We start from the raw sequence: 26,161 nt of genomic DNA, 5'->3' as shown, positions 1-26,161 counted from the left end.
CTTCAGAGCTAAGGCTGCGTGGAGATGGCATTGTGGGGCTGAGGTGAGGGAAGGCTGAGTCTGTATGTAGTCCATGGGTATGTTGCTCTCCAGGTGTGGCTTTTTTATACAGTGGATGGTGAAGAGTAGACTTTAGCCATCTAGCTTCATCTCTGAACCAAGTAAGCTGAGCAAGTGGCTGCTGCTGCTCCTTTCACTTTGGAGTCCATGATTCCAGTGTGGATGGGGGCTCCCAGCCTCAGTCAAACAGACTTGCTGTCCATGTTGCAGCCTTATTGGAAGCCTCTGCCATGTGCAGGCCTATGCAACATAGACCCTATGAGGATGGACTGAGATGTGTGGGGAGTAGAGGAGATGTTTCCGCTGCGCAGTTCTCTGCCCTACCCTCCTCTTAACATATATGTGAGTGAGGTGCAAAGTCCCCCTGAACAAAACCCCAAAGTTTAAAATCAACCCTCAGACTAGCTGGTCTGTTAGGCAGAACGTGACCTCAGTCCATCCTGACACACCACAGTGTCATCCCAAGATAGCACTGAGCTGGGCCCTGTAATTATCCTGCTAAGGGAAGTACAATGTGAGGCCATAATTGCCACTTTCCAGTAGGCTTGGCTTGGTGTGTCACTGTAGTGAGTTTATTTTCAGTGCTGGGTAGCGAGGCTGACACTTCACTCTGACAGGAGCCCTGACTAGAATCCTGTCCCCTCCTGTAGGGGGATAGGGTTGTAGGACACACCATTGCTTAATCCATTGTAGTTCACTGATCACTGCAGTTCCCACCCACAGACAGAATAAGAAAGATGTTGCACTTAAGCTAGTGGAAGGAGCAACCCTACTACTGTGCTCAGTGAATTGGCATAGACATGGAATGGAGCTGAAATTCTGTCAGGGGACAGCAATGCAGCCATGGGACAGCCTGTCTCTTTCCTTTCTCCTCTCTTCCCCCGCCCCTCTATACTTTTCTACAGCAGCTTCCTGCAAGCACAAGATTTGCAGACTAGAGCAAAAGGCAGACTGAACAGAGGCCGTGGATGGTCCCAGTGCCTCATAACAAATAGCCTCCCAGGAACACAACTTAGAAGTAGTTCTGTTTTTTGTCAGCAACGGGAGAACATAGGTTGACACCCCAAGATCACTGCTCCATAAGAAAGTCATATGAATATTTTTGAGAAACTGTGGGTTAAGCAGGAGACAATATCTCCTATCTGTAAATTCACCCATCCCTAGGAATGCCATGTTAGCTGAGATTTTCCTTCATCCCTCTCTATCTTGCGTTTTAGCTGACTCCCTGGCTTGATCTGCTGTCCCAACCCTGCCCTGAGATACTGCAGTGTGCTCAGGCCCACTGGAAGAGGGCCAATGTGGCATTTTTCCAGTATTGGGCTAAACAGAGTCCAGCTTAAGATAAGGGTGGGTGCTAATGCACACTATAAGATCCAGTCCTCCTGCCCCTTACAATGCAAGCTTGCAAGCTTTCCACCACTGAGGTGCAATTACTTTCACTCTCCCCCTTGTCTGCATGTAACTTATTTGCCACTTAATTCTGATTTAACTTGGTTGGTGAGTTTCTTATCCTTCTTGGTCACCTGCCACCAGCACAGCTACCAAGCTCCCCTCCCAGCCATGCATTGCTGTCCCCTAAGCAGCACGTTCTTGTGTGGTGTGATTACACTCCAGTTCCATGGACACCACCTGGTATGAGACACAGCGGTGCAAGTCTGTTTGTGGCATTGGTGAGGAAGTTACAACAGTTTTCAAAACATATGGGAAGGGGAATTTCAGGAGCTAGCTTCTCATTTCCCTTGTTTCTACAAACCTCTGAACACGCTCCAGCTGGCCCATAATCTGCATCTTCCTCTCTTGGCTCATCTAGCCTTCTCTGTCCCATCCTGCAATCTTGTCACTGTTTGGTTCAAGAGCCTTCTTGGCAGCTCCTGCCATCTGGAACCGCCTCTCTATTTTTGTCCTGAGTCTCCTTCCCTCGCGCTTCAGATCACAGCTGCAAACCTCTGTTCTGAGTGTGCCTTTTGCAGTTAAACAAACGAATGAGAGCCTGATCTGTGTGCTGCTTTGAAGGTATAGGGACTCTGCCCTCCATTTGTGCAGTGGGCTGTGATGCTGAATGGGGTATCTGGGCACTGCAGTACTAACTGTTGGAATTAACCCAATATAAAAGATACTGTGGTACAAGGCAGGTACCTAAAGTGAGGGTTCCGTCTCAGTATAAGGGCCAGAGAAGTTGTGTGCATGTAACAAAATGTAACCCACAATCAATCTGGTGCCTATTTATCCTCTCATCAGAAATGCCCAGCTCCAGGTGAGAAATGTGTTACTGCTAATCCTCACCCCAGGCAGGCTGTGTGGTAGTTGGGGATGGGCTGCTGCTGCTGCTTCTCTCTGGAACAACCAGATCTTTCTGGTCTGGGCTATCCCCAGAGTTTGCCAGCTGGTTGATGCCAGTGGAGTTTTATGGGTTTTGGTTGTGGTGTTGTCTGTCTGTTCAGTTTCCCTGTCATGTCTTGGGCCCCATGCCAGAAGCTCAGCTGTCACCCTCATGCACCATAGCTTGTGGCTTTGTTTCTTGGAGATGGGCTTTCTGGTTGTGCATGTTACTCATAGGAGCCCAAGCTTAGCAGCACTGATTTCTGCATTTGATGCTTTGCACTTAGGTTTGAGTCACAAATGAGGTCTGGCATGTCCACTAGACATAGCTGCTGCTCCCTTGAAGGGTCCCTATTGTAAGGCACCCCATAGGATTAGGTAGGTGGTTCCCCATCCCTGTGAAAGCACAACCCTGGATCAAGCAGCAAGGCTTTCTCTGTCCAAAAGCTCCTATAATGCCTACCTGTGTGTGACACGTACCTGCCTCTTGCTGCTCTTTTTGGACAGCATTGCTCTGTACTTGTACAGCTTGTGCCTTGAGACTCACTCCAAGCCTTTCACGGCAGAGAGCCTTTTGACTCTGTCCCAGCTCTCCTCCCCTGCAGCACCATGTATAACCAAAGCACTACATGAATAATCTCCGAACAGGAGTGACTGTTTAATCTTGTTTGCTTGCTTTTGGGGAAGGGCGTGTAATAGGAGGAAGGATGGGAACAGTGGGACACTTGCTGTTTCGCTCTTAGCCACCAGTCCCCCACTCCCTGTTCTGTTTTGTTCTGTTTGTTTTTAACTAGTGACTTTCACTCTTCTTGCTCTTTCAGATCCTGGGTGCTGTGATCCTGGGCTTTGGAGTGTGGATCTTAGTCGACAGAAGCAGTTTCATTTCAGTTCTGCGTAAGGCCATGATTCATTCGTCTCCCTTTTTATCTTCTGATTTATATCCTGTGGGAGATCAGTCCCTTTGTGTGTTTAGCTCTTTAAATACAAAGGCACGGGAGAGACTTCTATGGCATAGCAGCACAGCCAAGGAACATAGTCCTAAGCATAGACTGGCTTCTAGAAGAACATCAGTAGTTAATGATCGTGTTTAGAGGGGCTGTTAGATCAGTCCAGGGATGGTAACCTTAAAGTGTGCCCCATTCAGAGAAACTACTTCTAAGTAAGAGCTCTTGAGAAATCCTAGATCTCTTCCCAGACATAAGCTCCAGATAAATACATTACAAGCCATGTGGCTGGACCATTGCTACTTGCTGGGCTCCCAGTCCAAACGTGTTCTTACTTTATCTAGTTACTTACAGTGTGCCCAGGGCTGTGCAGCGAGACTGTTTCTGCCCGAATATTTAATCCCCAGAGGATATGGGTCTTGAGAGACAGCAAAAGGAGCAGCTGATTCTCAAGTTGTTTGCTGAAATGCAGTGGATTACACATGCATATATTAATTTTGGTTGTTAACTGGGACCTGTATTTAATTCTTAACTGGAGCTTTTTCCTCTCGCTGTTCTTAAACCCGCATTCTAGCCTGACACCCACAGCCCCCTGCATGTGTAGTAGTAATCTCCTCACTCACAAATACCCAGTCAGGAAAGGTGACTTGGGCCTGTTCAGTGGGGTCAGGGCATTCTGTGCCAGCCAAGAAAATTGAACTAGCTTAACTGAACCTGGACTGGGGTGGGATTTAAAGGGCTTTTGGTTAGTTGGGTAATTGTCACCCACAACAGAGGTCACATGTTTGTAGCTTTCTTGTATTTAAAGTATTGGGTATTTTTATTTCATAAGCACTTCCCACATCTCCAGAATTGTGGATCGAGGCTGTTCTGTGAGCCTAGCCTTGCACACAACCTACTGTGGTTCGGCTTTATTCCAGGGAGTGAGGAGTAGCAGTAGCAGCCATGCTGCATCCAACTTGCTATCCAGTGACTCTGCAGGTGGCATTGGCTACCCAGCCATGTGCCGTGCATCTGTAGAGACATGCAGTTTGGATGCCATGAGGAGGCTTTCTGGAAAAAGTGACCTGTTGAAGGGAAGGGGGATGGGCCCCTATACTAAATGCTAGAACAGCCCCAAATCATTGATGCTTGCATGATTTTACTGCAGGATCTGGGTTGCTACTTCAGCTTCTACAAGGGGAAGAATCACAAGGGGGCTACAGTAATGAGGTTGTGAATGGAGATGCATCCCTTTACACTTGCAGCCATAGGGGTTTGCTCAGGGCCTGTCTACTTGCAGAATTCCAGAAGGAAACACCTGTTCCTATTAAACTGGATGACACCATAGGTCTATTTGAACCTCTGTTGGCACAGCACCGTTGAATCATAGAAGATTAGGGTTGGAAGAGACCTCAGAAGGTCATCTAGTCCAACCCCCTGCTCAAAGCAGGACCAACCCCAACTAAATCATCCCAGCCAGGTCTTAGTCAAGCCAGGCCTTAAAAACCTCTAAGGATAGAGATTCCACCACCTCCCTCAGTAACCCATTCCAGTGCTTCACCACCCTCCTAAAACTAACGTGTGTGGGACACATTGACTTGACTCTACTGGCTGCTCTTTGCTCTGCTTGGCCTCAGAGTCTTAGCTCTGTTTTCCCATTTTACCCTTAATCTCTGCTGAATGTGCACCACAGTGCTTTAGGCTTCCTTCCTTGGGATTTCCAAACTAAGTTCTTTCTCTGCCTACTCCCCTCTTTCCTGTACTTTTCTTCCTCCCCTCTGCTTTTAGTAACCCTACCAGAGACTGGGGAAGAGTTCTGCACAGCAGGGCATTCCAGCGTGCTGCCGAAAGGGCCTACGTGTCTCTGTTCTCCTTTTGGCTCCCTGCCCAGAACAGGGGAAGACATGGAGCAAGGGGGAATGGAAAGCAGGAATCTCCTGCCAGTAGATTCTGCAGAACCTTCCTTCGAGAGCCAAGATGCTGCAAGCAAGGAGCCTGGGATCTTTTGAAGACTTTGGCTCTGGGGCTGGAAATAACTTTTATTTATTTATTTTTTAAATGTGGAAATGGCCCATCAATTGCCTCCTAGCAGTAAAGCGATTCAACACGTGTTCAAAGGCCCCCAGTCGCGCCTGCATTGCTACAGGGGATTTGTGGCGCTCTCATGCAGTGTGAGCTTGGACTTTGATTTAGGGCTACCCCCATAAATACTTCACCCTGCAAGGCAAACGTGTCCAGTCACGGGGCCACGATGTGATGTCTTGACATTGCATTCAGTTCCAAAGCTGTTGACTTTTTTTATTTTTGGGGGGGAAAGGGGGAGAAGAGGGCAGGAGATGTACTAATGTTCTGGATAATATATGGTGTGGGATTGTCTGTCTGCCAGTCTGGGCTAAGAGCTGGCTTAAGCTATTCCAATGAATGACTCTGGCCTTGGTAGTTACCTGCCTTCCACCTAGAACATTCTAGTGGAATGTGTTTCCAATGCCAGTTAGGTATGTGTAACAGCTGTGTTTAGGGGGTGGCATGGGGGGCGGGAAGGAAAACTATGATGCTCTTCTGGGCCTAGTCTTGATTTAAGGTAGGGTTGTTTGCCGGGACTCCCAACCTAGGAAGAGGCATCACCAAGCTTTGTAAGTCCTGTAACCTCCCTTACTAGTCATGCGACATCCAGAATTCCCCAGCATCCTGAAACTCCTGTGTTGCTAAATGTCTTTCTCTGGCACTGTGAGGCTCCTTATAAGCTGGTTAAACCTGCTTTTTACCTCTCTTTTGTCTGCTTCCCTCCCACATCTCTATAGGGGTGGGCAGTCTGCAAGGAATAGTCCTTCCATGACCACCATAAAGGCAAGCCTCTGTTCTGTGGCTTCTGCAATTGCTATTTAAGGACAGTCGGGAAGGAAGTGAGGACTGAAATGGCAGCTGAGCCCTTCCCCTGTAAGGAAGGTTACACCTTCCAAATTGGGTGTAACATAAATGGAGGCAAGGGGGCAGCATCCATTCAAAGAAAGTGCAAGGGCTGCCGATTGATTGTGCAAGAGGAGCTACAGTTAGGCACGATCTGTATTAAACCTGTAATAATTTATCCTTGCACTCCTTTATACAGAGCTGGTTGGCCACTGGCATCAAACACTACATTCAAATTGTCAAGTAACTCAAATACCTCCTACCTTGGCCAGCCAACACCCTGCAAGCCAATTGGGTGTGTGACAGACACAGACAGACACAGAGTCAGCTGGTCCTTCACAGTATTCCTTTCCTGCATAATGGATGGGAAGAAACTGGACAAGAGTCTTTATAAAGTTGGATTTCTAATGTGAAAAGGCAGATGAAAGATGGAGTACTTCGGTAGGGAAAGGGGTAGAACGTCCCCCAACATTCAGTTATTGAATATTAAGAATTTGGGAAATAGTGATGAGGTAGAAAGGTGGGGTTGCTCCTGCCTCATCTCTAGGAGTACCAGTGTCTGCTCTGAGAGTTAGTCAGAGAATTATAAGTAAGACATGAAGCTAAGGTGTGACTAGTCCTTTCCTGAGCTTTACAAGCAGGCTGAATGAGTAACTGCAGGTTCAAAAGTGTTTGGGAGAAGGGAGGCAACCTTTCTACCCACAGACAAACTTTTCTGTTCAGGTTTCTGTCTAATGCTCCTGTCAACCCTCCTGCAGCCATGGATATGGGCCTTTAGTCCCTGCACAAGCATTAATCAAAACACTTGGCTGTAAGTGCTTGTCTATTGATGGCTGACTCTTTCCCTCCCTGTCTCCTACAGAGACTTCATCTGAATCGCTAAAGGTCGGTGCATATATCCTCATTGGAGTTGGGGCCGTCACCATGCTGATGGGGTTCCTGGGCTGTGTTGGAGCGGTCAATGAGGTCCGATGCCTCTTGGGTCTGGTGAGTGAATCACTGCTGCCTTTACTCCACCTCCCCAACTTTTCTTCAGGTTATGTCCCTGTCCTCTGCTTCTCCCTGGCTCAGTGATCTCCTTGCTGAGTGATGCAGGAGTGAGCCATTGTCTGGGGACTGGAACCATCAGCAGGGCAGCCTTCAGGCTGGTTGGGGCTTTTGTTTGCCATCTTGGCCATCTTCTCCCTTCTCTGCAGTGTATATTTTTCTCTCCCCATCTCAGTAACAAATTTATGCAGAAAAGAAATTTCCTCGGTGACCCCTCCCTGCCTCCATCCTCCTTGCGGCCCTGGGAGCACAAGACTATGTGCCAGCAGAGGGGTGGGTGTGAGGAGAAGAGACTTGCTTCCTGCTGCAGTGCAGGTGTTATGGGATGTGGGGTGCAATCCAGGCTAGCAGGGCTGTCCCTAGGATTTACGGAGCCCTATGCAGTAGTACTAAACTGATGCCCCTATGCCCGACTTGGGGCACAGCCATTGCCCCCACCCGTGGACCCCCAGAAGAACCTCCCTCCATTCCTGATGTACACCAAGCTTTATACACAGCAGACGCTGCAGCAGCCTGGGGCAGGGGTAGCGGGGAGGGATGAGGCAGCAAGGACACCAAGCTGCCCGGCTTGCCTCACTGCAGCAGAGAGTCACAGTTCCCTGCAGAGACCCCCATACCCTCTCCCTCACTCAGAATGCACCACGCTGGCACATTCGGCTCTGAATACGGCCCCTGCCTAAGGAGACGGCAGCGCACGTTGGGTGTGCAGGAGCTGACGCACTCTTACCTGCTGTTCAGGTGGTGGTGTCCCAAATTTTTGGGTGCCTTACATAGCCGCGTAGGCTGCATATGCTGCAGGGCTAGTAAGGGGTTGTGTCTCCACTTCCTTGTAATCCTAGGTGCCTTACAGTGCTTTGCTGCCGTAGCTCACAGCCTGGGATGCTCACAGCCAGCCTACAAGCATGCATGCCACACCCTCAAATGTCTGGGTGCTGTGTAGCCAGCCCCGGTCCAACAGCTCTGACCCGAGCAGGCTGTCTACAGGCTCACTCTGGCTTCCACTGGCCTTGGTTACAACCAGGAATGTGACCCCAGTGCACTCCCAGTCTCTATTCTCTCCCCCTCCCCCCCCACTCCCAAAAGCTTCAACCCAACAACATTGTGCTGTGCAATGCCCAGCCTTCTCCTGAATGGCTCAGATAAATTTTTGTTTGTTCCTTTAAAGGCACAAAATCACATCACATTTTATTAACTTAACTAAAGTCTCCTCCATTCCATGGATTGGTAAAACTGACTTTGTTTTTTTTTTTTAAATCTGAGCACACCTGCTGAGGAGAATCGGCCGTGCCACATAGCCACCCCTCAATCTGGTGCCAAGAGCAACTTCTGCCCTCGAGGCCCAGGGCTGGAATGTGGGGGAAGAGAGAGGTCCGAGCCTCGGCATGTTCTGTCACGTGCAGACACTGTAATTGAGGCTCCCCTACCTACCAGACTGGCTCATCTCCCCGCTGTGGAGTCCTCTCCTGCCAGGCCCAGCAGCTAGCCTACTGGTGGAGGTAGAGCTGCAGGCCATGGCTGAAGTGTATTGGGCAACTAACTCTAGCTAGTTCTGTTAGCTCTTCGTTTTCATGATCAGCCAGGAATCTCCAGACTGAAGGCTGCTTACTCCTGTGTGAAAGGCCTGTATTGTCAGGATTTGCCCTGAGCCCTACTGAGGCTGCTGCCCATAGATGTAGACTTGCTTGGGAAGCCAGCAGAGTTAACACCTTCTCTTCTGTTTTGTTTATCTAGTATATCACCTGTCTGCTGCTGATCCTCCTAGCTCAGGTTGCTGCCGGGCTGCTCATCTATTTCCAGCGAGATGCCGTAAGTGTCACTTCCCTATAAGCCTTCAGGAGACAAGGGTTGGTTTTGGGACAAAGACCTGCAATACATTCCTCCTTATCCTATCTGGCTTGGGGCTGGAAGCTCTTACTTTCCCAGCCCGGTTATGTCATGTGCAGGCAATGCAGTCAAGCTCTCTCCACATCCAAGCTATCTCCTCAATACCATACGCAATCTGCCCTGTTGTCCAGTCTGTCCCGATGTGCCTGCCAGGCCCAGCAGCACCTTGTACCCAAGGAGTAGGAAGTTCCTTATTTTTTTCACCCATGGGTACCATCAGAAGTACCAAACCCTTAACTTGTGGTCCTCATCTGGACACCACCGAGTCCATGCAGCCAGCAGATCCCCTTTATTCCACTGACTGCTGGAACACTCAATTTTTGGGACCCTGTTGATGTAGTCAGTCCTGGTTACCCACTGCTCATGAGCTCTCTCCATGTGTTGCCATTTACATTTAGGGAATGAGCTGCATGTGTCGGGGCTTGGCTCATTCGAAGAGCTGAATGAGAATAGCAAGTGAGACAGTCTGCCCCCAGGCTTGTTTTTGGTCTGAGAACAAGAGCAGTGAAGGAAGGTGGTTCCTCTGTAGGACAGTTCTTCAGTGAGCATAAAATGAAGCACCTGAAGTCCACAGCAAAGCTCCCATGGACTCTAATGGTGCAGCATCAGGGCCTAAATCCAGACTTGGGAAACTCCCTTTCCTCTTCCCCCTGTTGAAATGTAGAGAATTTGTGAATTGGGCTCTTAGTGTGTATTTTAGTTCCTTGCCAGTGGAAAGACTAACTCTCTGTAGTTTCCATCCGTGTGTGTAACTGACTGTGGGTGCTTGGACTTGAGCAGTAGCTAGGCAGATATGGTGGGTGGTGCTTATAGAAGTCTTTCCTATGAGGTTTGGGGCAACCATGTTACTCACTAACAGACCTAATGCAACCATCCCAACACCCACCTGGCAAGGCTGTTGGTGGTAGCAGCTCCCAGACATGGTAGCTCTTCCTCCTGTCTGTGCTGGCTGGGTTTCTGCTATGGAGTATCCTGTCTGTAGTCCTTCTTGGCTGTGTGCACATGCCTGCTCCCTTCCAACTACCTTGCCTCCCATGCTGGGGGTCCCTACAACTCTGCTCTGTTGCTATCCTGTCCCAATCCACTTGCTTCATTTCCCATCCCCTTCCCCAAGACCATGCAGGATTGCTTTTGCATTTCAAACTCTTCCACACTTTCAGTTTCGGAGTAAGTGGGTTAATAGCTAATCTCTGTATGGGAATCCATTCTGTCCTGGAAGCAGAGCAGAACCCATAGTCTGATGGGTCTCCATCTTTACTACTTATTGAAGCCTCATGGCCTTTATCTATTGAAACTGCTTTTATTGCAGCTCTCTAGGCCAGGGATCACATCTTGTCTTGTGATCTGTGCAGCACCATCTACATTTCTAGAGCTCTAAGGGACTAGGTCAAAAGTGCTGATCCCCTTCAATGCATTGCAACATCCAGTCCCAGTCTTAGATTCCTTCCCCAAGGCAGCTCTTCCTCTGACCTCTGGCAAGTCAGTGCAACACTTGGCCTAAAACCTAGATCATGTGGCTAGTGATGAATTATAATTGTGTTGCCCCATGTCTGACAGGATATGTTTACACTGTTTTAAAACCCATGTTAAGTCTCAGAGCTCAGGCCTACAGGCTTGGGCTCACGATACATTACTAAAAGTAGCAGTGTAGCTGTTTGGGCTCTGAAGCTTGGGGAGTAGGGTGGATTTCAGAGCCAAAACCCAAATTTCTGCTTAGCTGTTTTTAGCATTGCAGCATGAGCCCTGAGAGCCAAAGTTTGTAGACCTGGGCTCTGAGACTTGCTGCCCTGCTCCCACTCAGCTAGCTCGAATTTCCTACAGTGGGCTGTGGTGAGCAAGAGCAGCTGTATGAGCTGGCTTCCTAATCACCTGTGTTCACACATGGCTTGCTCTCTGCTGCATTGATTGCACCTCGGGGGAGAAGTGGAAACTGTGATTAGCTGGTGTGGGGAGCGGAACAGGCATTTGCATGTGCTGCATCATAGAACAGCCCCAGTTCTGATGCAAACTAGGGGGTGGGAGTAGGGGGGAAATTACTGCTTTCTCCTGGATGTGATCGGCTTTGGCTCAGCAAGGCAAGTGTGGTTTCCTTGCCACCCACCCCAATACTCTCCTTAATGCTCCTTCCTCTCTGCACTGTTCAACACTTCACCAGTAAAACTGCAGGGTTTTGTCTAATCTGGAATTTCTTGCAAGCAGCTGATATTGGCAGCAGTGTAGGGGAATTGACCATACAATAAGGGCTCCTGCAGCAAGATGGTGCCAGTATTACCCCCCCAGTAGCAGAGCCGCTTCGATACTTTCACCCTTTCTGGGGAGGAAAGGGGGCAGTTGGGCTCCCGAGCTGAGATTCCAAACACTCCCATGCCATCCATCCAAGGCAATTGAACTCCATGTGGACGGCTACATTGGAGCCTTTTAGAGGATCCCTTAAACTTGAGGTGCGGTCTGCTCTGTGGGGTACTTGCACAGATCTTCAGAGCAGCACCCCCAAGTTCTATGGGCCAGAATTTCTCCTGCCCGTCTGACTCACGACAGGCCATGCTTCCGATTGGTATCTGCACTTGTGGTGCTGTGAATGTCACTTTGTATTTACTGCCCCTTCTCCTGAAGGAGTCCAAAGAAAGGACTGTAAAGTATGCTGAGAATTGCACGAGACTGTTTCTTAGCATGTAGGATACTTTCCACAATGATGTTCTCTTTGATTCAATAAACTTGGCTAGAAATAACTTTCAGCGATGGAAAGTGAGGGGTTGGGGTGGGTGGTGTTTACGAAGAGAGTATTTCAGATCTGAAGTGCAGAGTACATGACGAATCTGTACCTCCACTTCTCAGTAGAGATGACCATACCCCATCTGGCACAGCTGCTCCGAGGAAAGTATGATTTGTCCAAAAGTAAATACCAAGCATTTTTCATCAGTAGATCTCCATAGCACTTTACGAAGGCGGTAACATCACTATCTCCATTTTACAGCTTGGGGATACTGAGGCAGAGGGGGTGAAAAGACTTGGCCAAGGTCACCCCACTGTTCAGTGGCTGAGCTGGGAATAAAAGCCAGGTCTCTTGAGGCCCAGTCCAGTGCTTTATCCACTAGGTCACTCTGCCACCGTATGAAACCATTAATTCAGAAGTCACCCAGGTATTTTCTTTCTTTCCCTGCCTTCCCCGCTTCTCCAGGCCTGGTTTTGGCTGGGGAATGTTGTATCTTCCTGTCCCTTCTTTCTACCTTGGTCTAAAGTTCTGGCCCATCACATGATAAAGTCAAGGTCCATTGCCCCAGGGTTGTCCTAGCAACAGATGAGCTAATTGTGAAGACTTGAGTGAGTCTCCCTGATTCTCCAGCAGTGTGTAGTGGCAATGAGGCTTCCACACAATGCTGTCCAAGGGAGGTGGGTGGAGTATCATCTCCACTATAGATGTGTCTGTCTCAAAGTGTTCTTAACTTGGGTGAGCTGACAGGTATTGGTTTAACATGGGTTAAAATAGCAGTGACTGTGTGACAACTCAAGTTCAACCCCCAGCTTAACCTGAGTGAAAAGCAGAGTTGGCATCTCTTCACTGCTGTTTTTTAACCTAAGTAAAGAACACACCTTTGTTTTGCAGTGTAGACTCTAGGTATAAGGCTGTCAGCACAACACCCCCTTCTTCCTTACGTTTGACTCTTGTTAATGAAACAGGTGTGGGCTCTTTGCAGCTGAAAGGCACAGGAGACTGGTAGCTAACAAAACAGTAATATACATTTGACAAACTACATTCTACTCTTCAAGCTGTGTGTTGCTGTTTAATGATAGATCTCAGTACAGTCACCCACTGCCCCTCCATAGATCATAGAATCCTAAACATTAGTGCTAGAAAGTCCCTTTTAGAGCTCCTCTAGCCTAGTTCAGGTTGCTTCCTATGCCAGTGGTTTTCAAACTGCGGGTTGTGACCTAGTACTGGGTCGCAGAATGTAAGGCACTGGGTCACGGCGGCTTTGGTTAGCACCACCAACCAGGCCATTAAAAGTCCCGTTGGTGCTGCCCAGCTAAGGCAGGCTAGTTCCTACCTGTTCTGACACTGCACTGCGCTGTGCCCCAGAAGTGGTCAGCAGCAGGTGGGGGGGGGGGGGCCATGGGGCTCTGCACACTATCCCCACCCCAATCACTGGCTCTGCACTCCCATTGGCCAAGCTGGAGGGGGCGGTGCCTGCGGGTGAGAGCCATGTGGAGCCGCTTGCGCATGCCTCTGCTTCCGGGGCACAGCGTGGTCTGCGGCGCCAGGATAGGCGGGAAGCCTGCCTTAGCACCCCTGCTGTGCTGCTGACCAGGAGCCCCTTCTTGCACCCCAAACCCCTCGTCCCCCAGCCCTGAACCCCTCCAAAATCTAGAGCCCCCTCCTGCACCCCAAGCCCCTCATCCCTGGCCCCACCCCAGAGCCTGCGCCTCCAGCTCAGAGCCCCTCTTGCACCACAACTCCCTGCCCCAGCCCAGAGCCCCCTTCATTCCTGAATCCTCATTCCTGACACCCCCCCCCCCTCCACAGCCCTGAGCCCCTCCCACATCCGAAACCCCTCATCCCCAGCTCCATTGGGTCACGGGCGTCAACAATTTTCTTCAAGTGGGTCGCCAGAAAAAAAAAAGTTGGACAACCACTGTCCTGTGCCATATTCTGTGGGACTTTTGCAACCTAACTCTAAACGACTTAAGAATAGGAGAGTTGTTATGCCCTATTTGCCAATTGTGTGGTGTATGCAGGGGCTTGTCTCCGGCTAAGTGGCTGTAATGTGTGCCTCAGCTGAAGGATTGGAACTGATTGGGGAATAATCTCTCAAAGAGAGGGAGCCCCGTCACTTGATATGCATTTAAAACTGGACCTGACAAAAATGTAATGTTCCAGAGAGAACGATCTAGCATTGGTCCTAGAGAGATGGACTGGATGACCTCTGGGGCCTCTTCCATCGCTAGGTGCATGAATAATATAGTGAGTGTAACTGTGCAGGCCAGACTCGGATTTCCTCCCTTAGTGCAGTGATTGGTTTGTGCAGCTTTCCACAGTAATGAGAAAGGGAAGTTGAGAAATTGCATGGCCACTGTTACGTGGAGGGCAGCATCCTCCTCATGCAGCTAACTTTAAGCCGTTTTCCTACTCTAGCTCTGTATAGCACCAGTGATAAACAGCAATGGGTTTTTTTGGCATCGTGAAGGGGGGTGGGTATTGAAAGTTGTTCAACGTGCTTTTCCAGCTTGCTGCTCTTTCAGTTAGTTGCTCTGGCGACACACGGGGGGCTAGGTGTTAACTCTGGATGCCTGTGTTCATTCTTGGCTTGCTCTGCCAGTTAGACTCGAAAACCGGTTGCCCTAGGTTCACTCTCCAGAACTGTACTTTCTGTGTAATTAACCCCCCCAATTCTTTCTGAAACACAATAATCCTTAGTTTATAATTATCTGCAGTGCCTTGCAATGCTGGTGTAAGGCTGACAGACCCTGGTCGTCGGTAGGCGGGATCGAACCTGGGGCCTCTGGAGTTTAGTGCGTGAGCCTCTACCGCATGAGCTAAAAACCAACTGCCTGTTAGCTAAAGCTGTAGAGCAGACTCATTTTCTCTCTCTAAGTGGTCTCAGTGCCACTAGATGGGACAGAACACCCCACCCAGGAAATGTGTGAGTTACACTTGTACAAAACCCCCTAGCTTAGAACTAGAGCCACTTGAGACTCTTCTCCCTTAACCCCACCCCCACCCCCCAGGCAGCGCATCCTCATGTGATTGGCACAGATTATGCACAGCAATAAAAAGCTAGAGCTGTGCATGAGCAGAGCTTTTCCCTGAGCTCTGAGAGCCTCAGATCTGGGGCGCTGGTTCAGGCCTGTGTCATGCTGTCAGCAGTAATGGAGCTGATCACAAAATCTGGGACTGAAGCACTTGAACTGGGCTCAGTCTTCTTGCTGAGCTGGGCTTGCTTTGACTGAATGTGCAGGCTAGCAGCTGACTTCCTGGGTGGGGTTCAGGGTAGACCAGTAGCTCTCCTTGCCTGCCTCTGCAGAGAGGTGGGGAGAAGGAAGGCGGCAGCCCACAGGTTCAGTAACCTTTTGAGCTTACTGAAGCAGCAAAGGCCAATCCCATTAGCAGGAACCAGGTCAAATTGCTGTTGTTTCCCCTTGACTTGGGGAAGGGGGTGGGAGGAGAAGTTGGTTTGCCAAGAATGAAGGGGAAGAAGGTTAGAAGTCAGCTGCGGGAAGAGGAGAGGTCATGTGACTCCTATCTGTGTGACTGAACCTGGCTGTCCCCACAGAAAGCCAAGCTGCTGATTCAGCACCAGGCAGCACTCTGTTCCTAGGGAGAGTCCTGACCAACTCTGGCTTTGAGATGAGTTTTTCCCTGAGGCAGCTTGTGCAGCTGCAGCAGTAAATACTATTGCTGAAGCTGGCTGGGCCAGGTCACTTTATACCAAAAAGTGGATGGATGGATGACTGATCCAGGCAGGTTACAGTAACCTTGGGTTGGCTTGGAAATGCTCACTCCAGGACCACATCAGTGGGGGTGACAAAATGGGCACCACTGAACTTGATGGGGTGTGTGTGTGGGGGGGGGGGGCAGCATTGCAAATGCTTACAGTGGAAATCAACTCTGCTCCTGACTGTAAGGCAATCTCTAGTTTTCCCCATGCTCCTTCTGACCTGATCCTTCCCCTCTCCCCTGGCAGCGGCTGCTGTGTCCAGAGTAGTGACTGAGGAGGACCTGAGACTCTTTTGGGCAGTGGGAGTTGCGGGGGTGGGACTGACCACGAGGAAGGTGTTGCTGAGAGTGACTAGCTTGCTCTGCTGATCAGGCTCTGGGTGGGTATAAGTGGCGGTGGGGTATGTACTCATGGGGAGGGAGATCTAGAGCAAGGTGTGTTCGGGGTTTACCATTTGCATCCTGAGATGTAGCTGGGCTCTCCAGTTAGTAGGATCTGTCAGTAAATTACCAGCAAGGGGCCTTGGCTGCTGCCCTCACCCAAGGCTGAGTAGGGAAGCCTTTGCTGGCCCCTGCACAGTGCAGGTGGGGAGGGGAGGCTAGTGCCATACTCGGGTTCTGGTTCCCGCAGTGCTGGGTGCAGATACAATGGTCTGTCCAGGTGGGTCTCGGAGGAAGCTGGCCAAACTTCCATCTGCACCATCTTTCCAGTCAACTCCGCCTCCTTGAAAAGAGGCGGAGGGAGTCAGCGCACCTCCCTGTGTGTAATCTTGCCCTAATGCCCAGCATCTCCACTTGACCTTGGTCAGTCACTGCGGATGTCAATGTAATTTGCAAATACCCTGGGCTTTGAGGCTTCGTTAGTAAGTCAGTGTGTTTAGCCTCTGTCTACTGAGAGGGGAACCCACTTGCCTAAGCCTGCAGAGCGAGTTGCACAGCCAGGCTGATAGTCTCCCGTCTTTAACCCTGAAGAAGCAAGTGCAAACTCCAGAGCATGGGCAGCAATCTTTACTGACCTGTGTTTAGTAACTGACCTTGTCTTTCCTTTGCCAGCTGAAAGCAGAAGTGTCCATCGTGGTCCGTGACCTCATTCAGGATTATGACCCTGATGATCAAGACAAAAAGAGCATCCAGGATGCATGGGACTATGTGCAGGAACAGGTGAGTCATCGAGTGAGGGATGGTGAGGAGAAAAGACAATGCTGGATGTGGTGGTGGGCTGGCAAACATTGGCACTGGACAAAAGTGAGGTGCTGCTAGTCAGACTGAGAGTAGGAGAGGTGCTGGGTAAACTCGAGCAACCCCTTATCTTGACTGCCTCCCAGCCTGTCTCATGGCCCCCACTATTCCAGTCCTATGCATGCACCCCCTTCAGTGCTGACATGCAGCCCTTATGCCCTCCAGCCTCCTTGCCAGTGAACTCCAGGAATCCCTTCCCTAGCCAGTTGCCCTTTGTGTTGAATCACTATGTACACGGATTTCAAGGCCAGAAGGGACCATTGTGATCCTCTAGTCTGACCTCCTGTGTAACAAAGGTCACAGAACTTCCCCCAAAGTAATTGCTAGAGCAGAGTGATTAGGTAAACATCCAGTCTTGATTTTAAAAAATGGCCCATGATGGAGAACCAACTATGATCCTGGGTAAATTGTTCCAGTGGTTAATTACTCTCCCTGTTGAACATTTCTTCTAGTCTGGCCCCATGGCTCTCACCTGGCATTGCTCTCGCCATGGTAGTCTCCAGCTGCAGCACTTGGCTCGTGCACTAGGAAGCTTACTGGAAAGGACTTCCTTGTTCTCATTCGTGTTTGTAGAACTGTGCCTGTTGAGGAGGGGAACCGCACTGGGCCCTGCCATCTGGCCAAGCAGCACAGCCAGCTGTACAGGGTTTGAGCGCCTACTTGCTGAGAGACCACGTTGGCTGCTGTTCTCCGGCAAGGCCCTGCAGCTGCCTGACCCAAAGGGGTAGGGGTGGAGAGTGGGTACTGCATAGTAGGTCAGACAAAGGGGATTTGAGCCTTACTCTCCCAGAGGTACTCCACCCCCACTACTTTGCACTCCTTTGCCCCAACACCAAGCTATGCCTTAATACTCCACTGACACCTTTTGCTGGGATTAATTTCTTGATAGTGAACTAAACTGAAGGTTTAATGCCAGGCAACCCAGCTGAATCTGTTGCCCTACTCCCTAGGATGTGGTATCTTATCTGCAGGTGCCAGCATTGCTGGGAACCATCCAGCTGCCCATGGGTTCTGCTCTTGGCATCAAGGTCACTGCCTGAGCAGCTGGTGGGGAAAGCTAATGCCCTGGTTCAGCATTTGGGCATGTCAGAGTCATGTTTACATAGCTCCAGTACTGTGATTTGCAGGCAAACAGGAGAGTAAGAGCCCTGCCTTTGAGAGCTTGCAATCTAGCCAGGATAAATACAAACCAAAGATCAGGAAGGGATGCAGTAAAAACAAGGGACTCTCTAGTGCCATGGCTCTTGTTTGTTTCAATGTCTATGCTTTCTGGAAAGAGCATGCTCTGGGAAGTTTGGCTTGGAGAGTGGAGGCATGACCAGACCAAGTCCGGGGGGGGGGTTCAGGCATAGAGGGGAAGGAGATAGGACAAAAAGAAAACAGGGTGAGCTTGAACAGAGCCATGTTGGCAAGAGGGCAGTGAATCCAAATGTGCTGGCTCCCCCAGCAGCTGAAATGGGACAGTGTTGTATAATCAAAGCATAAATGTGGAGGCAGAGCACTCCTGACTCCAGGTGTCTAAATCAGCCTCTTAACATTTTTCATCCTGACTGTTGGGGATTGACACTCCCACGCACCAAAAAGCACTTCACATGGTCTGTGGGGCGGATGATGATGGAGAGTGGCATTGTGTAGGTCTCCATTTGAATGCTAAAGGAAAAGTCCAAGCCACAATCTACCATCATAGTCATGCCTCTTTGACAGCCTTACAGAGGACTGTCTGGGCCATGGAGATGGAGTCCCCTGTCCTCCTTAGAATCCATTTCAGCAGCAGGGACGCTTGCATCCCCAAAGCCTGTCATGTGAGTAAACAGGAGTTAGTCTGGGATCCTATTCTGTTAATCAGCACTAGAGATCCTGTGTGAGCTTGGGAGGATGTGTGTGTCAGTGGATATTGAGTGTGGAGCATCTCTGGAATATCACATCATTGCACAGCTCGCTCATGCTGTCCAGACTCCAAATCTCCTTGCATTAGAGTTAGCTCCTCCTGGGGACTTTTTTACTGGAATTAAATGTTCCAATATGAGTCTTAAATATCAGATGCTAGCTCTAAATTGGAGTCTTTACATTGTTCAAGCACCAGCTCTGGCATTTTCAGGACTCTCCACTTCATTAAATAGTCATCTTGTTTACTAAATAAATCCAATTTAAGCCGGAGGACTTGCTAGTAGGCCAAGAATCTGAATCCCTCCCTGGCTTCCACCTGGTGAGCTTCTGGTAACTTTGTTACTCAGATGTTATGGTGGAAGCATACGTGGCCTTGGATAGACCTCATGGGGGAATATGCTTCCCAGTGAAGCCATCAGCTTTCCGTATGAAGATGGAGGAAGATAATTGTCTGGCCCCTGGGATCTTTTTGCAAATGAGACAAAATTTCTCCCAGCCCTGTCTCTTCTTGATCACCCCTTTAGCCCACACATTCTGTTTTGAAACAGCTGACTCAAGCTGTTCCCAAGCATCTGAAGAAGTGGTTTTTTTACCCATGAAAGCTTATGGTCCCTTAGTCTTTAAGGTGCCACAGGACTCCTGATTGTTTTTTCAAGCTATAACTGATGACTAGGGGTGGGTCCAAAGTTTTGGGTAGACATGGTAGCAGGTGGGCTCCATCTTGTGGTGGGCAGCTGTTACTGTAGCACTTAAATTTCAGGGGCTGAAGATCTGGGCAGAAGAGGATGAACCTTGCATTGATTAACAGAACTTTTTTTTTGTCAGTTAACCTTAAGGTTGTTACTTTGCATGTTCTCCAAAATGTTCTGGTTTCTTACACCCAAGGCATCTAATATTATGGAAATTGCACACTTGAGGAGATCAAGTAAATATTCAATCTGTACAATCTCAAGTAAAAACATGTAAAAATACTATTTAACTGTGTCCCCTACGTGGTCTACAGATTTGATTCTGGGCAGGGATTACCTTGCCAACATAAAGGCCACAAAGTCTCTCTCTCTCTCTCAAACTCACCATGCATGCCCTCTGCCATCCTCCCGTTCTCACCCATTATTAGCTAGAAACCTTGCCATCTTGCCCTGCCGTGTTTTGTGGTAGCACCCTTGCATTCAGCACCTGGCTTTGTTATGAACTGGGGATAAGAGGTGGTCTGTCTGTGAAGGAAGGCCTCTCCTTTTGGAAACTAGTAAAGACCTACGTTAGACACAATCTTGTGTGACTCTACACCAGTACTAGAGGGTTGGGCGGGGGGGGAGGGGAGGAAATGAGTGAGCCAGAACACACTTCAGATACTATCACTCATAAAGTGACAGTACCAGAATGCCTTACTGCGAGTGTGTAGCAGCATGACTTGAGCCCTGCTCTACAAGTTGTATGGTTTATGGACCCCTAAATGTCTGCCTGTGCCTTCTTCCTAGAGGTGAGGCTCATGAAGGCTAACATGCTCCAGCACACTAGCTGCTCTGCATGCTAGTTCTTGTAGTCTGTCTCTTACACCTCTGGATGGGAGGCTGCAGTTTCCTCTCTTTAAGCACATTAGCTGTGGCCCTCTAACTCATGGCTAGCTGCCAAAATGTTTGGGGGAGAAATCAAAATCCAGCCCTTGCACTTCCCATTTTGTTGCCTACCTGCAGTAGGTATTGCATGGAGAAGGCCTGTCCCTACCTGCTGTCAGCCCCTTCCTCTCTCTTACTAGCCACAATATCTGAAAGAGAATAAATGGGAATGCTTTCTTTGCTCTTAGCTCACTTGCTGTGGCTGGACTGGGCCACAGAACTGGACGGAAAATAAGATCCTCCTGAACAAAAGCCTGACTTCCTACCCCTGCTCCTGCTCCAATGGCTCAGTTGATATCCAGCCTAAGAGTGGCTTCTGTGACATCGCTACTAATAAGACTGTGTCAGTTGCTGACTGGCCTGTTTATACAAAGGTGAGTACTTGAGCCTCCTGGGACCTGCATGGGAAGTGTCCATTGTGTGATTCCCTGGCAGTATTCTAAGAAGCTAGAGACAGAAAACTGTTATTGAGGTCATCTTGTCCTTAGACTCCAGGAGACAATGCAGAGCCCTTCTAGGATACATTTTCAAGGGCGTGGCCCTGTTCCCTCTGAAATGTCCTAAGCAATGGGGCTTCCACCCCTTCTCTGCTGATGCCGTTCTACAGTCTGATAAATCTCACTGTCAGGAAAGTCCATGTCCTTCCATGGTTCAGAAGGAGAAACAGGAGCCGTTCCCTTTCCCGAAGGACATAAGAATGGTCTTACCCTGTATGGGCAGTGGTCCATCTAGTCCAGTATCTGGGCTCCAAAAGTGGCCAGTAGCAGAACTTCAAGGGGAGTGTAGAGAACAGGACAATTGAAGTGATCTATCCCATTTTCCCCTCCCACCTTCTGGCAGTCAAAGGTTTAGGGTTGCCTCGAGCATGGGGATTACATCCCTGACCATGTTGGCTAATAGTCATTGATGGACCTATCCCCCATGCACTTATCTAGTCCTTTTTTGAACCCTGTCATACTTTTGCCCATTGCAGCATCCCATGGCATTGACTTCCAGAGGTTAATTGTGCTTAGTGTAGGGAAAACTACTTTCTCTTGTTTGCATTAAACCTGCTGCCTATTAATTTCATTGGATGACCCCTGGCACTTGTGTTATGTGAAGGGGTAAATAACACTTCCTTTTTCACTTTCTCCACACCATTCATGATTTTATAGACCTATATCCTATTTCCCCCTCTCCCCTCCAGTCATCTTTTCTAAGCTGAACGGACCCACTGTGTCTCCTTGTATAGAAGCTGTTCCACACCCCTAATAATTTTTTGTTGCCATTCTCTGTACTTTTGCCAGTTGTATCTGTTTTGAAATGAGGCAACCAGAACTGGACACAGTATTCAAGGCATGGGTATACCTTGGATTTATATAATGGCATCAATATTTTCTGTCTTATCTTCTATTACTTTCCTAATAGTTTGTAACATTCTGTTTGGCCTTTTTGACCACTAATGTGCATTGAGCTGAGGTTTTCAGGCAACTATTCATGGTTCTCTTAAGATCTTTGAGTGGTAACAGCTAATTTAGAACCCATCACTGTGTGTAGCTGGGATTATTTTTTCCAATGTGCATTATTTTGCACTTACCAGTGTTGAATTTCATATGTCAATTTGTTTCCCAGTCACCCAATTTCACGAGATTCCCCCTGTAACTCTTCCCACTCAGCTATGGACTTACAAAATTATTCGAGATAGTTATCTGCAAACTATGCCACTTCACTGTTCACTCCCCTTTTCCATCCCATTGAATTAATATGTTGAACTGCACAGGTCCCAGTACAGATCTTTGGGGGACCCTGCTGTTTCTCTCTCTCTCTCTCTCTCTTCCCATTATGAAAACTGATAATTTATTCCTACTGTTTCCTATCTTTTAACCAGTTTCTGATCTATGAGATGACCTTCTCTCCTGTCCCAAAACTTAGTTTTCCTTAAGAACCTATGAGGGACCTTATTATCAAAAGCTTTCTGAAAATCCAAGTACACTGTATCAGCTGCATCACCCTTATGCACATTTGTTGACACTCTGGTAGCTTGGTGAGGCATGACTTCCCTTTTACAAAAGTTTTGTTGACCTCCCCCCCCCCAACAAATCATGTTTATCTGTATCTAATAATTCTGTTGCACCCTTCAGATGTTTGTAGACTCTTACTCTACTTCTCCTTCCCCCTGTAATTGTTTCCCTCCTAGGGCTGCATGAGTAATGTGCAGAACTGGTTACAGGACAACCTTGGCATCATCCTTGGAGTCTGCACAGGTGTTGCTGTCATTGAGGTGAGTCTCCACTACCCCCTGCACACACTAACCTAAACATTGGGTCACTTTTTCAGGCTCTGGAGACCTGGCCAGGGTGGGACCACAGTTCTGATGCTCGTTGGAATGGGTTCAAAGCTCCAACAGCCAATGAGAGTACCCTTCAAACTGAGACTGTTCAATATCTGTAGGTTACTGATTGGAAGGTGAATCTAACCAAGTACTAGCTGCTGTTCTAGGAGTGTCCCTTGCCCAGGGTCTTGCTAGCGTATCTGGTAGCTGGGAATCCATCGTGTCTATAACTAAGAAGAATGTGGGTAACTAGTCTCAGTTAGTGAAATCCTAGTGATACCCATATAAAAGGCTAAACCAGAGTAGCAAAGATTTTTAAACACCTCTTTGTGCAGCACAGTGTCCTCATGCTGGCTGTTAACAGCCCATTGTGGCAGCAGGACCAGCTGTCTGCCTGTCTTGCACTCGGATCACCCCAGTTACCACAACATGCTTGCTTGCTTTTCCCGCTCAGCCTGCCTGTTTTCTGACACACTCTCTCCTTTTTCCCCAATGCCTGTTTTCCAGCTGTTGGGGATGGTGCTGGCCATTTCGCTCTGCAAGAACATACACAGAGAAGAATACAGCAAAGTACCCAAGTAATGAGTCTTCTGATCCTGGTGCTACCCTACCACAGAGGCGCAAACAGAACATTCCTCCTGCCCTCATCCCCCTCTGACTGTCCTATCACACTGACCATTACTCCAGTGAGATCCCATTTCTCTCAACACCGAGGAACTGTAGTGGCATAATACAATATGAATCTTCTGGTGATCAGGGCCCTGAGCAGCCCCTCTCCTGTCTCTGGATAGTTCCTACTCTGTGAAGCGGGCCAATTATCTATCTTGCATCATATGATCTGATCAACCTGGGAGGGCACGAAGTTTTCACTGCGAACTCCGTGTTTAACAGGCTCCTTCCCATCTTTATTCCCTTCCAGTCCATCAGGCCTACAATAGAATAATCCTCCTCCCCACGCCACCTCTCCACCACGTGAGCTGGGAATCCAATGAACCAGCATGAAGACTGAGGGCTTGGCCTACTGGTGATGGGTCACCCTTTGGAGTACATTGTGGGTGAAAGAATGCTTCCCTTCCAATTAGCCTCACATTGTCTTCTCCCTGCCCTTACCCCCATCCAACTCAGACTGAATCTAGAACATTCTATGCTCAGACAGACACCCCTGGATCCCCAAAATCATTCCTCCCATTTCTGGAGTAAACCAAACGCTGCCTTCCATGTAGCTCCCTTCCCCTTCTCGTTAGATTAGAAGCCTCCTGGAAGGAGCCAAGCCGACTTGTTCCAAGTGTGGCCCATCCAGCAGCTTGTGATGTCATTGCTAAGCTGCTCTTGGAACAGAGGCAGATGGGTTTTGGGCTTCACTAATCTCAGAGCCCCTTCTTCCATCCCTAGTCCTCCCTTTCACTGGCTCTCGTTGGCTCAGTGGCACTTTAGAGACGGTTGAATAGCACAGGTGTCTGTGGACTCAGCCCAGACAGGCTCTGCTGGGCATGTTCTTGGGTTGCCAACTTTTATAGCAGAGATGACTAATTATTTTTCCAGTATGCAATCTACGATTGTTAATTCTTTGTTTTTAATTACGATGTTAAGACAAAGGCATCTGTATCTTGATTGCTGGCCAGGAGGGACGGCTGCCACTGGAGTCCTGGTCATGGGGTATAGGGAAGAGTTTGTCCATGTTTGGATTGCTGACTAATGGCCATGGGACCTGGAATCACTCTCACTGGTATCTGGATCATGGGCTTTAAGGGGAGTCGCTACAGTGATATCTCAATAGCTGGCTCCACACAACAGCTGATGGTTGGATTGCAGGCTCCATTCTGGGTGAGGAAATGGGGAGGCTTGGTGCCTGGGTGTCTGGTTGTGTGTGCAGTGATGATGTTGCTGCTAACTGAGACCTGGGGAAAAAGGGGAGTTACTGCTTACAATATTCAGAGTACTAGCTTCCATTTACCCTCCTCTTCAGGCCCCACCTCAAAGCCCCTGAAATGGCCAGCTTGTGACTGCAGCTCTGTCTTGCCCACTGCCCTCTTGGAAACTCAAATGAGGTTGGGGTGTTCATGCTCCTGGTGCATGTGCTGCTCAATTTTGGGGATCATAAAGGGATAAGTGACACCTGCCAACATGTCTGAGGTTGGTATCTCTGTAACGAAGGGAAATGGATCTGGCTGTTGTGCTGACTGGCCAGCAGCAAGGGGCAGCTCTAAAGAATTCCCTCCACCCACCTCCCAAAAGGAGCTGGCCTGGGGTCCCCAGTCTCTCACACTGGCATAGGAGGCTTGGGGAGGGATGGTCCTGCAGTGGTGGATGGAAGTAATTGCTCTTGCAGGGGAAGGTGGGGGCTACTTTACTTGGCCTGTGAAGGCATTTCTAACTATGGAATGTGATCCTGGTCTTGGGTACAGGTGCCTGGTGGGTGAGTCTGCCTTCAATAGTGATGTGTGCCATGTGTCAGGGTAGCATGAAGCCCTGTGCACTGACTCTCCAGGCATAGTCTCCAATTCCAGCTAAAGGAGTAGGCTGGCTAGCTGCTGCTCCTTTGACAGAGAGTAAAGAAGTGCAAAAGCCTCCAGGGGAGTGGTAGTCTCAGCAGTGGGCCAAGGACTGAATGATCCATGGAAACTGCACTTCCCTTTCACCCCAGATGCCGTCCCTCCAGGGAAAGGTGACTCTATGTAGGCAGCAAGCGCTGGGGAAGGTTGCTATCGCATTCCTAAGGTGATTATTTCCTGAACCCCCTCCTCTTTGAACCCCCTCCAGCCTGATGCTTACAGGGGCAGCACCTTTTTATTGCTCTGAAGTGAAGCTAGCATTTTCCCCCATCTCTTGTAGTAACTAGAGGTTTGTCCCCAAAAGTGGCATCCGAACTTGTTGGCATCCGAACTGGCAAACAAGAGCCATATGCTGAGCAGAAAGGAAGTGGAGCCCCTGCTGAGCTTTTCTTTGTCTTTTAGGAACCTCTTCCTACTGGAAGAAACGCATGTACAGATCTAAAACATAGAGAGTATTTCTGCAATAAAGAGATTTGCTTAAAAAACACCACAACCCAACCCTTGTGCACTGTGATATTTGCTCTGTCCTTTCTCCTTTGTACAAGAATCTCCTTGTGATGGTCACACCGCCAGGGGGCTTGGTGATGTGGTAAGAAGCACCTGGCATTGACCTCTTAATAGGGCAACAGAGGCTGCCAGAGAGGCCTGCCTGTGAGAAATTACTGGTGTGGTATTGTGGAAACATCGCCTCCCACTGTTTGGAACTTTGGGTGAGGGGTGTTTTGTGTTCACTAGAAATTTTGTTTTGTGGGTTGTTTTTAACTCATGCCATTACAGTTGTAGGCAGGAGACAGGTCTTGTTTTCAAGGCAATTGGCGTATTCAGGGCTAAATAAACTCTGGGGCTGGAGGTACTTGAATAAGTGCCACTTAGTTTAGCCCAGGGTGCTGTCTGTATTGCGTTAACAGAATCCAAGAGTTCTAATTCCTCCAGTAACCAAAAGCACACATATTCACTGACCTTAGAAGGCCTCATCACAC

General features: G+C 48.9%; 1 protein-coding gene across 1 annotated transcript in view; it reads left to right on the top strand.

The window, feature by feature from the left end:
- CD82 (CD82 molecule) overlaps positions 1–25,668 on the top strand; it is a 63,842-nt gene extending 38,174 nt beyond the window's left edge. Inside the window, exons 3-9 of the mRNA XM_045015654.1 lie at positions 3,201–3,273; positions 7,075–7,199; positions 8,991–9,065; positions 16,630–16,737; positions 20,507–20,692; positions 22,495–22,578; positions 23,137–25,668. Coding sequence (XP_044871589.1) covers positions 3,201–3,273; positions 7,075–7,199; positions 8,991–9,065; positions 16,630–16,737; positions 20,507–20,692; positions 22,495–22,578; positions 23,137–23,211 — 726 coding nt within the window. The 3' untranslated portion in view covers positions 23,212–25,668. The remainder of the gene's footprint in view (positions 1–3,200; positions 3,274–7,074; positions 7,200–8,990; positions 9,066–16,629; positions 16,738–20,506; positions 20,693–22,494; positions 22,579–23,136) is intronic.
- Positions 25,669–26,161: the final 493 nt, after the last annotated feature.

This window comes from Mauremys mutica, chromosome 4 (assembly GCF_020497125.1).
Source record: "Mauremys mutica isolate MM-2020 ecotype Southern chromosome 4, ASM2049712v1, whole genome shotgun sequence".
In the NCBI taxonomy this organism is placed as follows: Eukaryota; Metazoa; Chordata; order Testudines; family Geoemydidae; genus Mauremys; species Mauremys mutica.
This window is presented reverse-complemented; position numbering and strand designations above follow the sequence as displayed.